Source organism: Buteo buteo, chromosome 4 (assembly GCF_964188355.1).
Source record: "Buteo buteo chromosome 4, bButBut1.hap1.1, whole genome shotgun sequence".
In the NCBI taxonomy this organism is placed as follows: Eukaryota; Metazoa; Chordata; class Aves; order Accipitriformes; family Accipitridae; genus Buteo; species Buteo buteo.
This window is the reverse complement of record NC_134174.1, coordinates 46,578,454-46,596,544: the sequence shown is the minus strand read 5'-3', so window position 1 is coordinate 46,596,544 and position 18,091 is coordinate 46,578,454. Positions and strand designations below refer to the sequence as shown.

The window sequence follows — 18,091 nt, the reverse complement described above, 5'->3', positions numbered from 1 at the left end:
CCTCAACAATATAAATGACTATGTGGGTGTTTTCAAAGGATTTGAAAAGAACAGCTTTGAATAGCGCATTTGTTTTTTTAGAAAGCCACAGTGAATCTGTCCCCCAGCCACAAACATAACAGAAGCTTCAAGTCCAGCAGCTAGCAATCTGTTTCCTAACATTTCTAAGCAACACTTTATCAAATCACAATTGTGTTATAGGACATCCTCATACAAATAGCAAAACCCTATTTCTATTATCCCTCAAACAAAAATAGCTAGGGCTGGTAGAGTTCATTCTAATACGGCAAACCTTTCACTCTTACACAGCACGTATGTAAAGGTTCTTGCAAAACAATAACAGATACCAAGTCTACCGAGCATTTCACTTGTCAACCTAAATCTGACTTTAAACTATAAACTTTTTCTCACATTAAACTCAGAAATACAAACTGGTTTAAAATTCCTGGGTCAGATTAAAACTAAATATTCCAAATGCGAACAATAGATAGAAGTTGATTTGGGGAGACTAAAAGACATTCCACTCTGCATTACGTTGGTCGCCCTTGGTGCAGGTATCCACTGCTGTCAGCAGCTTTCCCAGCTTGACCCAAGATTCTCTATAAGCTTTGGATCTTGTTTCTTTGCTCTTGAGCAAACTTCCTTCCAAGTGAAGAAGCTTACCATTTAATAATTAAAGCATATTAGTGCATCTACATTGTTTTGTGTGACTAAAAAATCTTCACCACTTCACTTGTCATTCAAAGCAGAATGTTGACTAAGTCTTGCTTGTACATCCTACTACTATGAGAAAATGACCAGATGAATAGGGTTCTATGTCCTAGTGATATTCACCTGTTTCACAGCAAAAAGTTATTTTCATTACATTCTAGTAACAAAGATACCTGTCGTTGAATGGGTAACACAAATTGAATGATTGATAATGAAATTGTAGCAAAAAGTAGGCAAGGAAAGAATGAACAGATACTGTTTATCCTGCATCTGAAAAGCCTGATTTTTATATGTAACTAACACAATGCTGTTTCTAGACTGTTAGAAAAAAGAAAGCTGTTTATGAGACTGTTCCTCTCAAAAAGTGTCCAGACTCAAACCAGAAGAGACCTACCTCCTTCTAAGAGAAAACCAGCCCCAGTCGCAACCGTTTATCTTTTTGCTAAAGAGGCCAATCTTCTTCTTCACAATTCAGTAGATAAGACTGTAGCAATTTTTTTCACAATTGGAATTTAATAAGCTTTGAAAGGGAAGCTGTTGTTTAACACTATAAATAATTTTGGGCGGTGAAGTTGCGTGTTTGCCATTAAACTAAATGTAGGTAGACTCTGTGAACTAGGCTGATCTTCCCTGTTTGGCTCACCAGGTGGCAGCAAGTTTCTCAACAGCACAAGTCCCTGCTGTAAAATAAGCCACCAAGAACCCTACTCGGGCACTTTCTGTACTCTGCTTCTCAGTTTCACTAAAATGCATTTACACTGCACAGAACAGTCAGAACCCCCAGCCCACCCCTGAATACTCCTCCTCCCTGCCGGTGCCCTACAGGTAAGAGCACGACAGATGATGGTTTAATCCAGCAGTTCAGGGCCTATTCCCCGGGACCCACAACAGTGTCTGCTGAGCCCAGGACAGGGCAGCATTTACGGCTCCAACTCAAACCAGAAGCCAGCCACGCCTCTCGCAGCTTTTGCTACCGTCTCCTGTGGCTGACAGAGCTATTTCCAAGCCTTCTCCCATCCCTACCCAAGAACAGACTAAGGACACACAGACTTTTTCTCCCCCCTCCTTAAAACACTGAAAGCATAAAACAAGCAATGCAAACTACTTACCATTTTCTGGGAGGGAGGATACAGTTTCTTCTCCCCAACAATAACAAGAATTAGAGACAGCTCCAGACTCCACCTTTCAGAAACACAGTAGCAAAAAATAAGTACCTGCTTTCCAAACAAAGAAAACTCAGACCTAATCCTGTTACCCGACTACTTGCTTAAAGACTGACAGGAGACACAGTACGAGAAATCAGGTCAACAACTGCCCAAAAAATTTTCCTTCATTGCAGATCTGCCTTCATATCTGGCAAAAACTACTACAGACAACGGATACTGGAAGGGAATCCTCAAGGAAGCAAGCATTGCTGCAGCTGGGCACTTATTGCCACACAAGTATCAGAACCAGTTCTCTCCAATCACAATGAGTTCTTTCCAGACACAGATTGAATCTCTATTTTTCTTCACATACACAGCTCCAACTAGTCAGAATACTAATCACAGCCAAGATCTGAGTATCATGTCATGAAACATACTGTCTTGGGAGGTTGAGAAATTTTCCAAGGAACGCACTATTATAATGTTCATCATGTAAGATTTCAGTCACACTTAGTAACACGTGTTTGTTCTGCTCTAACACGACACCATGTGCAGACTGTACAGCTCGCAAGTATGGGGGTACTTCATAAAAAACCAAAAAACTTACCATTTTTTAACTTGATCTTCTGCACTCAAACTTTGAGAATAGTTTCCAATTAGAATGCATCTGCAATAAAGTAAAATCAAACATTAAAATTCCATTAGCAACGTGTCACTTATTTTTATCTTAATTCTCATCCTGTTCTTACTTTAAAAAGAATATACCAAAAAGACTAAATCATGTTATCTGTATTGACTGTCAAAACAAACGGTCCTCCCCCTCTGCCCAAAAAGCCCAACACACTTCACTAGTCTTGAACGTTTAGTTCAAATGAACACACAAAACGTAGCCGTACTTAACAGCCTTTCTAGAAACAACTAACCCTGCTCCTACAAGCTTGTACAAACCAACAATGGATGTCCAGATTAGCAGACAGAGAAAATATCTAGGTATTTTATTTATGAGAGAGAACTCAAAAGCAAAAAAAAAAAAAAAGCAGGAATAACATTTAAATTAAATAGCATTTACTAGTTCTCTGCAAGCTAAATCTAACCTTTTAGGCTGTATTTTCAATAGCTTAAATTTTGAAGACTATTTCTAAACAATTTTCAAGGTCAGATTAGACCTAAGTATGCCAAATAAAACCAATACACAATGATAGGAGCCGCAGCCCATGCACAAAATTTATTGTGTGCTACTGTTTATAAAATACTTGAATAGTTCAGAACATGCATAAAATTTCCAACTTAGGGGTATGTACAGATTGTACTTCATGGCAAACAAAAAAAGGGGGGGAAATGAACTCTAGTGACGTAAGTTTCAAGTTGTATTCCAGGGGATGAGAAGGACATGTGGCAAATGTCAAAATATATAACAAAGTACAGTGGCAATCAGTACAGTCCATTATTTGTGAACAAATTAGCACAGGGCTTCAATTTTTATTTTAACCAAGCAGTCCTGTAGATACCAAAATACATGCAGTCTCAAGTTTACACTTTCACTAATGCCTTAGCAGTTGAACAGAGCAATTGCTTACGCACTGCTTTGCCTAAACAAAAAGTATGTCCGATACAGTTTCAGTTTCCTTTACAGACTTAAAAATAATAAAAAGCTTGCAGCTATTCAGCCCAGTGATTATCAGCTATTTATGCAACCCTAATACTCACAATAAACTAAAAGTACCCATAACATCTAGGTAACCTATAGATGTACATCATAGGTCTATATATTAAATATTTGCAAAATGAAAACATGCATACACAAAATACAATGCCAAGCTTTACAGACTTGATATGAATCAAAATTTACTTAAACAATGTACAAAGTTCAATTAAAAGTACCTTAAAATTAACACTTCCATATTTTTCTTACTTTTAAAATTAGTATATATATTTTTTTTTTTTTTTAAAATTCAAGGTGGGGAAGAGTCTTGAAAAAGCTGGGCAAAAAAATTTCTAAATTAAATATATTTTTTTTTAAATCTGTGTTCAAGTAATAAACATTCCTACATAGAAATCTTCTGATAAGCTGTAACTAAAAAATACAGTGAATACAATATAGAATTAGCAACATCTAAGGAGTAAACCTGAGGTCAGCATTTTACAGAATGACCAACTGAGATTATTTTTTTTTGGCATTTTTTTCTGTCTATTTAAAATACAGTTTTTGCAGCCTCAGATATTTTAAGACCATTCTAATCTATTGTTTTAAAGAAATTTCATGAAACCAATGTCCATTAATAAATAGTTAGCTCTTAGGGTTGTATTTGAAAGTCTGATTTAAAAAACCAAACAAACAAACTACCTCTACTGAAAGAAAAATCCCATTTGTAAACTCAAAAGTGTTGACAACGATAAGCATAAGATGCTAGTCTAGATGTGCTTTAGTGATAACAGCCCAATTCTTTCCCCAGATCTCTTCTGAAGCTTCCGCAGCCAGTGAGGGACTTGGTGTAAATTGGTGAGGCACACTCCCAGGAGGCTGGGTCACCACGTCAAGAGAGGGGCTGTTGTCTCAAAAGCATGACGGTCTGTCCTCAGTGGGATCAAGTCAGTTGGTTTTCCACCTCACATTAAGTAGTCACTTCAAGCGATCCCCCTGGCTATTTCATCTGTTGTCACATCAAAAAGCAGTAATCTAGGAATTCTCAGGCAAGACATGAGTGAGTAAACCAGAAGCTGACGTGGTCACTGTGCATTGTTGTTGCCAGTTCCATTGTTTCCATTGGCATTTGTTGTGTTTATAGTATTAATACCATCTTGTTGAAGAGCATCTTTTCTTGGTGGCATTCTCTCATTGATCCTATCCAAACCTTTTGCTTCTTCAAAACTGCAGATTTTATGTTGCGGAGAGAATCCTCGTATTGCTTAACAAAATGCAAATTTGATATGTCAGTAATGGAAAAATAAGTTGAAAGCATATACTTTTTCTAACAAATGATGTTTAAAAACAGGTAAGAAATCAGCCAAAGAAACTTATGGCTCTGCATCTCTATTAGTAAAAGCTTCTCTAACCTGCTTTCCTGAAACATTCAACGGCAATTGCGATTTCAGTTTGTAACGAAAAGAACAAAGTATGGCAAATATTTTGCAAGTAGGAATCAAGGGGTTTAAGCCCACTTGATTACTTCCACATGTCCCTGGCATGGTCAGCTATCAACACCAACTGCTTTTGATGCCTGGTGTGTCAGGCTTATCTTAACATCCCCCTTCTCTTCGGTGGAATGTCAGTAAGATCTAAGCAGCACAGCAAGTGCAGTGGAGGCAAAGCAGCAAAGGGTTACAAAAGTAATAGTGGATTTACATCCTGCATATGCATCGATAGCCTGATCCTGCAGTTTTCATGCAGGCAAAACTGTGGGATGTGGTTCACATTCTGTGCTAATCATGTGGATGATGGAAATGGACACAACCACAATCACCGAGTTAGCACTGTGGTTAACCAATGGTATCATTTAAATACAAATGTATTTAAAATAAGTGTAGAAAATAGGTATTCTTTTGCTACTGCTTATTTTAATGAATGAGGTCTGTAGTTGAATTTACACCTGAACATGGATGACCACATAAGATGATTCAAGTCTTTGGGATGAAATAATTCTTTGGAGTTTTAAGGACAGCTTTCCACTCACAACAACGGGACCTCTTGCACATGTGTGTGAGAACAGAATATAGCACTTGTTTATATTTTTGGAGATCTGACTTCCTTAATTAAAAAACAAAGAATACAGTCATTAAATGGTGCTTTGCGACCAAATCTGAAAAACCCCAAAGGTAGCTCTCTCAACTGCTATGCTGTTTGTCATTTACTTCATTGAATATTGAGCAAGAGGAAATTAAAGTCTCTCTGAAAAGACAACAATCTGAAGTTTAATACTCTGAACGCCAAATAATTTGATGGCATTTTGCTCAATACTACTAACAAAGCACATATATACCACTTTAGCACAGAAGCACTGATAATCCATGGACTTTAATATGCTTCATACTGGCAGGCTGGCGTATATACTGGAAATAAATTTGGTCAACAAATTATGTTCAAAATCTATAGAAAAAACCATTATATTTATATGTCTTGCACTACCAGATGTGTTACAGAAAGTTTTAAAAAAATATGTTCAAAGCCATTAAAATAGATTTTATGAGAATAGGCATGCATAAACAACCCTCTTTCCACATATAACCCCCTCCCCCCGGCAATCAAACAAAACCTTGCAGTTGAACGCAGAAAAAAAACACTCAACACTACCATTTTTAAGGACTTCAAGACAACACCACGTATCACAACATGCTATTATACAAAAACCTACTGCATATTTTGTAAAAACAAACAAAAAAGACCAAAAAATCCCCAAGAATTTCCCTATATCAATATTAAAGATAATCATAATCCTAAAGCCAGAAATGAATGTTACATGTAAAAGGGATGAATCAATGCAGTTGATTCATCTCTGCTTGTGCAAGTTGAAAGTAAAACACACCCACACAGAGTACTTTTGAATTCCCTCCCAGACACCACAGATCTCTGCCAATGGCAAAGACTCTGATCATACCTTTTTCAGCCTCAATTGCCTCTACAGTGGCTGTACAGAAGTGAGCAGATGCATGCAAAATGAATGAGAAAGATGAAGAGTGTAATATCGCACAGCAGAAAAGGCAATGATCAATTTAATATAGTATGCTACGCCAGATTAGTTTACAATTAGTTAAAATGATAATTAAGGTTTTGGGGGATTGTGTTTAAGTTAAACTCCTAAATTTTAACTAATACAATTTATCAACTAAAAGTATATCAAAGCAACACTAATTAACTGATGTTATTAAAGGCACATTTCTCTAAGTGTTTTGGTTTTGGCTTTTGTTATTTTGTTTTTTTAAGACCGCAACAGCAAATTTTGACTGATGTTAAAAGTTGTGGTATGTTTAAAAAAGAAATACTAAAAATCTATTTGAGACTACTATTTCTGAAGATTAAAATGCATTACTGAGCTTCATTAAATTACCAGGAAGGACAACACTATAAAAATAACACTAGTCGTGTTCTAATAAGAAGAAATTATTTTTCTCATTACATTTAGCTCCCTGAGGTTTAACTAGTACTTCGATTTCTCACTGTATTCAAAGCTAAAATGGGTATCTCTGAGAACTGAACTGTGAAATTTAAACCATAAAAGACAAATCCAGCAAGTCATATTTACAAAGTCTCACAAATTGTTTAGTTGAATCAACAACAAAGTCTACAGCAGGAAGAAGTCTGGATTTAACATAGTCTTGGTTGGGTGAATTAACGTGAATATCAAAAAAAAAAATCTAGCCTACTAGTTGTTTTTCAAACTAAATAACCATGACATCTGCTATAATTTCTTAGGTGTAAGATCTGTTTTAATTGTTACAGCCCTAGAATTCAAAGCTTTAACATAAGGTTATTACGATAACAAAATCAAAATAACTTTCTATTAGGGCACAATTGCTAAAGAAACCACTTTATAACTATGACCTAAACTGCAGCTAAGTTTCAATAACGGTAACAACTTTTTACCTCCCTCACTATGTGCCATGCCTCTAATACCGTGATTTCAGAAATATTAACAAAAAATATCATACATAGTGGTAAACCTACTTGTGTAGTGCTTGATATATGTTCTTAACAACAAATATCATAACTGCATATTCAAGCAAATGTTGGGGAAACTAGCTATATATGGAAATAGATCAGAAGATAATTCTTTAAAGTGAATTAAGTTTATTACTTCTCATTTCCTATCCAACAAAAACCAGACGCAACATTTTAATTGCCTACACTATGTCTACACTATGTTGTTATTTATCAATTGCCTACACTATGCCTTAACCTCACTGTTGCATAAAATTACAATTGCCACTGAGATACTCTAAAAAAATAAATAAAATTAGATACTTGCATTAAGTGCTACTAAAATAATATGGAATACTTAAGGGTAATGCAGCATTTTAATGTTTACATACTGCATGATCCATGGCACCAAAAAAAGAGAAAAAAAAAGAAAAAGATTTTCTGCACTTAAATCTACAGAGACAAGGGCAATCCCAGAATTAAATCAAAAAGCCACTTGAGTGGATGATTATTTATGTTTATGTTAAGGGAAAGAAACTTTCTCAAACTGTAAAAATAAATTAGTTTAAGAATTATTTTAGAAAGTCACCAAATACATATTTTCGTACTATAATCAATTTGCCATACAAATACAAAGCTATGTAAAAAAACCACCTCTTTCCACCATCTCCTGTTACCTGTGAAGTCTTTGTTTTCAATCTTTTCCTGAAAAGATCGCGAATACTGATTTATCTCTGTAAATTATGTAGCTTGGTCATAAATATAAATTTCAAAATTTACTCCTAGTTCATTCTATTTGTAGTACTATTATTCTAAAAAGATCTCGGAATATACATCACAGTTAGGAAAAAGATAATTTTCAACTTGACATAAAAGAACAAACTGACTGGAAAATACAAGCACTCAATAAAACCCAGACTGTAAAGACTCCATTTGGAAAATAATTTTGTTGGATTCTTTTTTGCAGGTACATCTAAATTAAAACTATATTCTGTGTAAACCCTGATAAACCTCAAATAAATACTATATCATACTAGCGTAACAGGTAATCCTGAGGTCTTTGCTCAGAAAGTTCTCAATTTGAGAGCAAATTTTAAGCAACAGGGTTCAATGGCATTTCCATCCTCAATTCCAGCTCTTCCCCTGCTTTACTTAGGGGACAGATATGATTCAAAATCCTTGCCAACTTCTAACATAAAACCAAAAAACTATCTTACTGCCCCTCTGACTAATAGCAAGGGCAGCAATGAAAGGTAAGAAGTATTTGGCTAGTTCAACTGATTTCCATGGAAGTACTTACAATTTTTTAATTTAGGCTTGTGTTTAGTATGTTGCTGAAAAAGGCTTTAGGTGTTTGTCTGATTTGTTTTTTAACAGATGTTAACTCCATTTGGAAAATAATTTTTTTTGATTCAGTTCACAGAATATTCAGCGAATAAGTCACTAGGAAATGCTACTTTAAAGAACAGTACTTAATATGGTCTTTAATATTTCAGCTACTACAATGCAAGCAACATAATAAAACCAATAAAACTACATTAAAAAAATTTAGAAACATATGAAGGCCACGATTACCCAAAGTCTGTTTTTATCCTGGTACACTGAAGCTATCAAAAAATAACCTATGATTTTTTTTTCCCCAAATATATCTATTTATTACCAGAAAAAAAAAAAAAAATCATACATTGACTTCTTCCATAGGATGCAGTTTTGCACTTTTTTCCAAAATTCTCTTTTTTAACTGACTTGTCTTTGCTTAACCCTTTCACTACAGTTTGAATTTGTATTAGACTGGCTAATGGGTTTGGTGCCCTACTCTGCATTATGTCAACACCAACAAGCTTCTCTCCTCTGAGAATGACCAGTATCCCACAATAGATAGCAGGTATGGCTGAACAAATTCCTGAAACAGTAATGGTATTTGCTAAGACCTAGTACAGGATATGTTACTGACATTAAGAATTATAATAGGCATATATGCAAAAATTCCATATGCATTGCCTTAATGGTGACTTTCATAAAAATATATATATATGTATATATGTGCGTGTATATGTATTTTCCCTGATAAAAAAATTCACTCCAACTCTCTAGAGAAATGTACATACACACTGCAATTTCTTATAGCTTTCAAAGCTTCTTATAGATTTCATAGCAACCAGCACAACTAGACCTTTTCTCAATGGGCCATTGAAAAATGAGCACTTACAAGACTGAAACCTGGAAACCCCATGACATACTGGTCGATTTTGTGAATTTTCAAGCAAACAAAAGAATAGAATAAAAAAAATACTACAATTAATATTATATTCATTTATTTTCTCATTCCAGGCTAGTTTATTGATAGTATACTGATCAACATAGTACAATATACTTCAACAAGTAATTAAATATTTGTAGTAAGAAATCCTACTATACTATCAGTGACCATATTTTTGCCAAGAATATGAATTCACTGATATTCAGATGGTTTAGAAAACTGTCAATTAGTGAAGTTTTATTTTATCTTTGGTTTACTTTTAGCTTTGCAATTGAGCATAATAATTTGAAAACTTTTACTTTTTTAAGACTGAAACAGTAAAATTCTTATCAGTAAAAAGAAGTTTCTGCAATTTAAGGAGAACTACAGCTGGCATGATTTATTTCGAACAATCAACATGACTAAAACAAATGAGGTATATTAATGTAGTGCATTAAGGAGTATTGCCATCAAAAGTTCTAGTCAAGAAAAAAAACACACCCACAAAAAACCAAAACACATTTTGCATACTTGCCAAATGTCCCACATTTTCAGTAATGGTAGAAAGTCATATGTTTTATGTTAAAAAAATTTTCTAGTCAATTTGATCCTCTCTGATATTTGTAATGCAACATGGATAAAAATCTGTTAAATGAGTGAGAGGAATGCAGACTCATTTTTTTAAGCGTAATAAAGTATCTCATTAAACAATGAAAATTAAAACTAGAACATATGCTTTTGGAATAGTTGGGATGGATTAGGAAACACACCATTTCTTGTTATAGACATTCACAAAACAATCACATACATACACCGGACATATAAAATTACTTGTAGACATTATATGTCCACTGAAAAATGACTTGAAATGTGACATTCATGTTTCAAAGCTATTAAAAAACAGCTTTGATAGTTTAATAGAAAATGTAGTGAAAGGCTTTAAAAAAATTACATAAAAAATAAAAAAATTTCAAATAAACAGCCTAAATCACAAAATGAGAAAAGCAGCTACTCTTGGAAAATAGATTGTGTAAAAAGTGGTATTTGTATCACAATCTTTCAATAGTTATAAGATTCAGTGGTCCCATACAACAGTTTTACACTTTCTAGTAAAGACTGAAGATGGCCAATAAAAAGTCTTTGAATAATTTGTTAAGAGTGCTGCTGACAGGAAGTCCAGTTTCAGACTGGTATATTTTAGTTATCCACCATTGTGAATAGAAACCTGGACTTCATTCTTTTAACACATTTGGTACAATCTCATAGCATTCTCCCTAAGTCTAGTTAATCATTTATGGGCCTTGTGCAAAATATGATCCAATGATTCAACAAACTAAAAAAAGAAGAAAAACCTTTTACAAAATATTCAATGAGCCAGATTACAGGTATATTTTGTATAGAGTTCTTTTTATTTTCATGCAAAAAAATATATGCACACTTCATAACACCCTTTTATTTTGATTTATTTACAAGTTTTAAATTCAATCCCTTTATTCTCAACTGATTTTATAACAATTACTGAATATTTTTCAAGTACATTATTGTTCAAAATGCACAGACAATGTGCAGCAGCAAATGCAGCAAACCTCAAAAACAAGGTGCTACAACATTGCTTCTACATCAAGAGACAGACAAGTGTCTGGGATAGTGGTTTAATTTTAACACTTATACAGACATACATCTATACCTAGGGAAAGACAGACAGAGATCTAAGAAAGCAGCTACATCTGCAGAGGAAGGAAACAGCATGTTACAAGGACAATTCAGGGAGGTCAATTATACATAGAACATTTGACAAACAACATAGAGAACAAACTTTGGCATTAATTACCAGGGTACAAAACGTAGCACATGTCAATCTATCAATGGAGTGTATGTAACATGGAACTCTGCAGCCTGTAGCTGTTTGTTAATATTAATATCAACAAGTATTTGACATTGTCAATGAAAATACTAACACATCTATAATAAAACCATTTTAATGGAAAGCAGACAAGTAATGATGCAAAATTACATTGCAATTTTTATATCTGTAAAGATCAAATGCCTCAATACTAGATATATAAGGTCACCTCACTTCAGGCATCTACGCCACCTGAAAAACTGTAAACTAAGGAAGCTTAAAGTCTGAAAAATGTGGCCTGACACCGCTGAACTCATTTGCTTTTAGTTTTATACCCTGGTTATGTATCCATTTCACATTGCCTGATTAACACAAAACACTTTGCTTGTATCAGCCGCTAAGACAAGAACTGAAAAGCATAAGAAATTCCCTACATGCATTATGTGTAGTGTTAGCAAAAGAGTGAGATGTGCCCCAGTCCATCTGAGGCACAGCAAGTTGCATAACATCATTACCACTTTGCAGGGTCTGTCGTCCTCCAGCCAACACTCCACTAGGTAACATTCCAGTGGGAGTCAAACCCTTGAGTGTCAGCACACTTTCACTCTCCTCCCTGGTATGAGAAAAAACAATAACAAAACCTTAAATATCCGCTCATTAAAACTTGTACTAAAGTAAAGTAAGGGATGGGGAGAGGGACAGCCTATTCTTCCTGTGCTTCATGCATGTCAAGACTGAATGTAAATTCAAATTTGAACTAGAAAGGGGAAAATATTTCTATTCCATACCAGTCTTTCCTCTGCCTAGCAGTTATAAACACTGATTACTTCTGAACCAAATTCTGAGCAATTACTCACATGCAGGCTCATTAGCTTTGAAATTAGCACTGAATGCCTCATGAAGTACTGAACATATCTCAGTGCCATAAAACGATCCACAATTTTGTTCGAAGTGTCTATGCTTCAGGAAATATCAACTTTAAAAAATTATCCCTATTTGAACAATTATGGTCTGTGGAAAACTATACATTTTGGGTAAATGTGATCATGAAATCTCTAGATGTAGACAGGTACAAGAAGATGGTATTTTTTGAAAGCTGAAAACAAAGAAACAAAAACCTGAAACAAAAACACCCTAGTCCTTAACTTTCTGGTATGCCACAAATTTTTTGAGACAGTCCTGACCTCCTCTATTATATCCTTGATTTCTACCTCTCTGTTTTGGTTTGTCTTTCCAACACTCATAGTTAACAGCTGGACAAATAACTTGTAAACTAAAGATCACATTCTCCAATTTCTTGAAACATGTCTCAAAAATAACTTTAAAATATTCTTTAACCAAAAATACAAACGTCAGTGGGGTGCGTCAATATGCCAAACAAGATTCTGATGCACAGTGATGTCCCTGAAAAATGTTTGGCATCCATTATCCTGGAACAGAGATGTTTTCCTAATATACATAAGATGGGTTTTAGGAATGCAGAAGTCATGCAAGTACCTGAGAACAGAGAAGACTCTTGCCATCTTGCCAATTGCACGAATTTTGTTTCTGATTATTTCTTTCCGTGCGGCAGCTGTACCTACTTTCAATGGAATAAGAGAGAGTCTCAAGCTCATGAGTATTTACAGGGTCACCATTTTAAAGTGCATTGAATTCAACACAACTGTTTAAGTTCAGTACTCTTCACAGGAGGCCAGTACCCAAACACTTAAGGGCACAAAGTTATAAAATCATGGCTTCAGAATGCCAACAAAACCGTCATCACCTCTGTGTCCACAAAACACATACAGAAAAGTTTAGGATGTTCACAGTGATTTCCTAAAGCTAGCAAGCATCTAAATTACCACCACTACAGTGTAGTAACTATTGTAACTCATTTGCCTAACTTTTACACTTGAAATTCTTCACTGACATCTGCATATATCAAGATATTGGGCATGCAGCCCAATATAGAAGCCAAAGAGGTATTAAAGCCACAACCCCCCCTCCCCGTTGCTAATTCCTACACAGCTGTCCAAGAGAAAACAGTAGTTTGTTTGCTTGTTTTTATGTCAACTCCCCAAAACACATCCCCACAAAAAAAAACCACAAAATAAAATGCCAAAGAATTGCAGTGTTACCTCCCCTACCGCCTACGTTCCATGTCATCTTAGGTTTGCATCATTTGCAGAAATTACAAATACCAAAGATCTGGAGTAAATACATAAATTTCTCCAGAGCAGAGATATACCATTTGTAACAGATAAAAGTGAAGACAAAACTCTGAAAGAAGGCTTGTGACTGGGAAGGAGAGCCACCTTTGCTTGCCTTGGCATTATAAAAACTGAAGCTCCTTTCTCCATCACCAGGTGTTGCTGGTTTGTTTCAATGTATAAAAGTCACCCTTCCCCTCATCCTCCTTTCCTTTTGCTGACTCCTCAATTCCACTAAAACAGTAAAGGCAGATGAGGAGATATCAGAACTAAAATCTTTACTTCTCCTCAGCCACTGGGGAAGAAGAGTATTAATTATACCAAGATAAGAGTAACTCAGTCATACTTTGAATTCAACCACAGGGGACCAAAAGTGAACAAACTCAAGACAGCTCTGTTAGGTATTCCAGATCTTCCATATATCATTGCTCTTCAACCCTGGGAGAAAGGTACTCATTAAAAAGTTGCCAAACTAATTTGCAGGAATGTAGAAGAGAGGATCACAGAAGTGGGCAGAGGAAAGCTGCATAGCCACAAATTTGTCTAGTCACATTCAAAAAAGGCAGCTGTGGAAGAAGCCTTTTTTCATCCCTTCTCACTAGTATTTAGCTTCCATGTGAGAGTACAGACACTCTAGCACAACAGTCACCCTTCTCAGATCACAGTTGCAGAATGCAAGCCCTTCTGTTGCACAAGAACGGATACACTTCCCACCCTGAACACCAAACCGAATAACATACAAAAGGTAAGGCATACAAGGGCAAAAAACAACAACAAAATCACACAAGAAGGAAAATGTATAGTAGTGACAAAAATAAAAAGGGAGCAAGAGACAACCTTTGTATGGACACTGTGAAAGAATCTTGGGGTATGACAAATACCTGACAATCTATTTAAACAAAATCAAAAAGCCAGGAACTACTGAGTAAAGCTTTCTTAGACAAAGGAACAACTTTAATGAACTGCAGACCCCAAATTGAAAAAAAACCAAAAACCAAAACAGAAGACTCAGGAAAAACTTTGAACAGGATAGGCTGAAACATTCAATTTTTACTGAAAATAATTTATTTTAACTTTTAACTTTTAATTTTTAAAGTTCTAGAAGTTTTTACTTTTCTCTTTGAACACTATTAAATAACAGCTTGAGGATCTGGAATGAGAAGGGGACTCTTTCAGAGTTTTTGAAAAGGCTAGGGCTAAATGAGGGCCCATCAATCTTTCCCTATGAGTCCCTCAATTGTTAGCCTACCTACACTTATTTGAGGGCTACAGTGATGCAGAGCTGAACATACAGGCTGAAAAGATTTCAGACAGTGCTAGTGCCCACATCTAACTCTGGAAGGTCCCTGTTCCTTAAAAGGAGAAAGGCTGGTTTTGCATAGTTTTGATGTTTGTTTGGTTTTTGGCTTTTGGGGTCTGTTTTGTTTGGGTTTTTTTAGCTGCAGCACTGTGCTAATGTGGCCATTGAATCCTCGTTAGTTCAGAGAAGACAGTAAGGTGGCATCTGCTTGCAGAAGAATGTCTTGATTACACCCTAAATTAGAGGAGATATGACAAAGAACTCTCCCATTCCCAGTGCCTGCACAAGAAACAAATTCTGAAACACTCATACTATTATGCTCCAAAGAATTTACATAACCTTTGGAAACATCTCTATAATCTAATGCATTCTCAAGTATTAGAAATATTCTCTGGAAACAACAAATTCGTATAAAGAGCAATTTGATCATTAGGTAAGTAATGGTCAGAATTTTCCTGCACAGAATTATCTACCCTGGGATTTCCAAAAACCAGGTAATAGAGCATGAATTTAAGTTAGTAGGCTTCCTTTTACATTCGTATCCAGCCATCTTCAACATTGCACATACAATCAAAAAGTACCTTTTTGACATCTCAGTTGAAGGAAACTAAAAGTACTATACAAACCAGGTTTTGGAACATTGTATAAACACATTCCATGCACAACCTTAAAAAATGCTCATGATAAACGTATTAAAGAGCAAGACAGACAAGTGAACGCTCCCTACACATGCAGGACCAAAGATAAAATTTTAGAAATAGGTAAGAGAATGAAATTTTACAAAAAAAGGAATGGAAGAAAGGAGGAAAAAAATTCATGCACAGAAAGACAGATGTCTTGGAATATGACTTCTGATAACAAAATACACAAGCCGTTATAAACAACCCATTAAAACGGGCAATAATAATAAAATGCTACATATGTCTCTCAACAGAACGGTATTGCCTGCATTAATACTTATGCTGCCAGGTTCTATGAAGTCATATTTCAAAACATTCCTACTCTGTCTGGTCTGTACCTTTTTTATTGCCATATATGAGTCGCTCTTCAGATGGAGAGTCCAGAAAAAAAGGAAGTGAACGATGGAGAAAAAGGTGAGTGAGACAAATAAAGATATTTAACTTGGCAGTGGTAATAAAGAAGGAATGGAGAAGAAATGTGAAAAAATAAAATGGAAAATTGCAACACTTAAAAATGCATTCATCAAACAAGAAGTGGAATTGTTGAATATATTTTAAAATTTGACAATAAACAAGTGAAAGCTTGAGAGTCAACAGTTAAAAAAACCCAACATTCACACAGAAAGATAAAGCATAGACAGTACCTAGGTGGCATTAAGAGATGCATCAAGCACAGAAATTGTTAAAGGAGACAGAAGAATAAATTACTTCAAATTAGGAAACTGCAACTATTGTACTAAAGACAGGGCATATGCAATCAACTGACGACTGCACTTATGCTGGACAACGTAAATCCTAACGTCTCAGAATACCACCTAACCCTACCCTGCAAATGCTTGGTGTAATTGCTTTATGCTCAATTTAGTAGGATTACTTGAATGAAAAACATAAATAAACTGTTTGCAGGATCACATTTGAGAATACTTCCAAGTTTTCACATTTCTGGCAACAATCTAAACGGCAGCAAAGTTCAAGTGGCTATTAACCAATGCTTTCCAATCTAAAACACACAGCTTGCTTAGCCCAACACTATTCTGCTGCTGAATTTGAACACAGTAATTATCAAACATTAAGAATGGGGTCATGTCTCTAATATCTTTATAAATGATCCTTTAGTGTTCCTCAAAGGCTGCTGACACTTTTCTTCCTCCCCCCCCCATCATCAAACAATCCACCAAATCAGTTCTGTTATTGGATAAAATGAAGCAAGTCTGAGAAACTTTTAGGCGTGACATTAGGCACTACTGTAAAAAAACCAACAAAACAAAATGCAATATGCTAGGTCTTCATGTTAATGTTGCTGCTTAATCATCATGCTACAAACACCTCCTTAACAATCTACTGTATCACAGTTTAAAAGATAGAAAGATGTTCTAATTCATTACATAAATACATATTATACAACACACATATGCAAATTATTTTATGCTTTATGTACATACACAATTTCTTTAACTTTTATGCTTTAAACTCAAACACCAAGACTTAAACTTGTATTTCATACTTTATGTATAATACTTTGCCATAAGAAATATCTGACTTTAAGCTACATCAACAATTCATTGAAGAGCAATCATTAAGAAATTTAAGATCTTATAATATATTTATTCTAAATATTAGCAAAGCAAGTTTAGTATGTTTCAAATTTAAAGTACCAAGAAATTCTGAGAATTTTCCACAAGTTTTCAGTTTTAAAAAGAAATCAGATATGAATATTTATAAAGGATATCATTACTGCTTCTTCATCATAAACACAAAACCACAAATCCCTTCTCTGCTACCGCAAAGTGTCACTATCTAAAGAAAAATCTGAAGGCAGTTTCTTCAAATTCCAGGTAATATTACACCAGTCTAAGTTAACTACTGTTTCACAAGTTATACCATTAAAAAGATTTATATATCTTAAAGTAACCCCTACCGTCGAATTGATCTTCTCCCTCTGTCATCAGTTCGTCATCAGAGCAAATGCTCAAAACATTCACCAACATTTCTGTTACTGTATAGGAAAAAATAAATCTTAACTCAATCCCTGTAGAATTTTAAATATTTCCATGCACACAAGATATAACTAGTCACCAGCAACTATAGTGAATGAACTTCCGACATCATAGCCATTACTCAGTAATCTGGTTTCAAAAATATGTTTTTCTTGATGTGCACTGTCACAGGATTAAAAAAGCTTAGAAAAATAGGCAGCTAAAAATTATACCACCTAACAATCAAAGAACACAACAGAGCTTTCTCTCCTATCTTACAAAGAGTTCTTTTAGATAAGAATTCTCTTCTTGTATATTAGTAGTTTTACATTAGGATAAGTATTTGAACTAGATTTTATGGAAAGTTTACTTA

General features: G+C 34.9%; 1 protein-coding gene across 11 annotated transcripts in view; it reads right to left on the bottom strand.

Annotated features, from left to right (window-relative positions):
* PPP3CB (protein phosphatase 3 catalytic subunit beta) overlaps positions 1 to 18,091 on the bottom strand; it is a 51,113-nt gene that overhangs the window by 3,730 nt on the left and 29,292 nt on the right. For 2 of the 11 annotated variants that reach the window (XM_075025804.1, XM_075025815.1), the window contains exons 10-17: positions 17,661 to 17,738; positions 16,081 to 16,107; positions 13,068 to 13,152; positions 12,086 to 12,183; positions 6,449 to 6,478; positions 4,201 to 4,762; positions 2,464 to 2,523; positions 1,821 to 1,893 (exon numbers count right to left, since the gene is read on the bottom strand). In XM_075025804.1, coding sequence (XP_074881905.1) covers positions 4,584 to 4,762; positions 6,449 to 6,478; positions 12,086 to 12,183; positions 13,068 to 13,152; positions 16,081 to 16,107; positions 17,661 to 17,738 — 497 coding nt within the window. In that variant the 3' untranslated portion in view covers positions 1,821 to 1,893; positions 2,464 to 2,523; positions 4,201 to 4,583. Of the gene's footprint in view, positions 1 to 1,820; positions 1,894 to 2,463; positions 2,524 to 3,064; positions 4,763 to 6,448; positions 6,479 to 11,106; positions 12,184 to 13,067; positions 13,153 to 16,080; positions 16,108 to 17,660; positions 17,739 to 18,091 lie in introns of those variants that run through there. The other 9 variants (XM_075025806.1, XM_075025808.1, XM_075025810.1 and 6 more) reach the window with 9 other exon arrangements.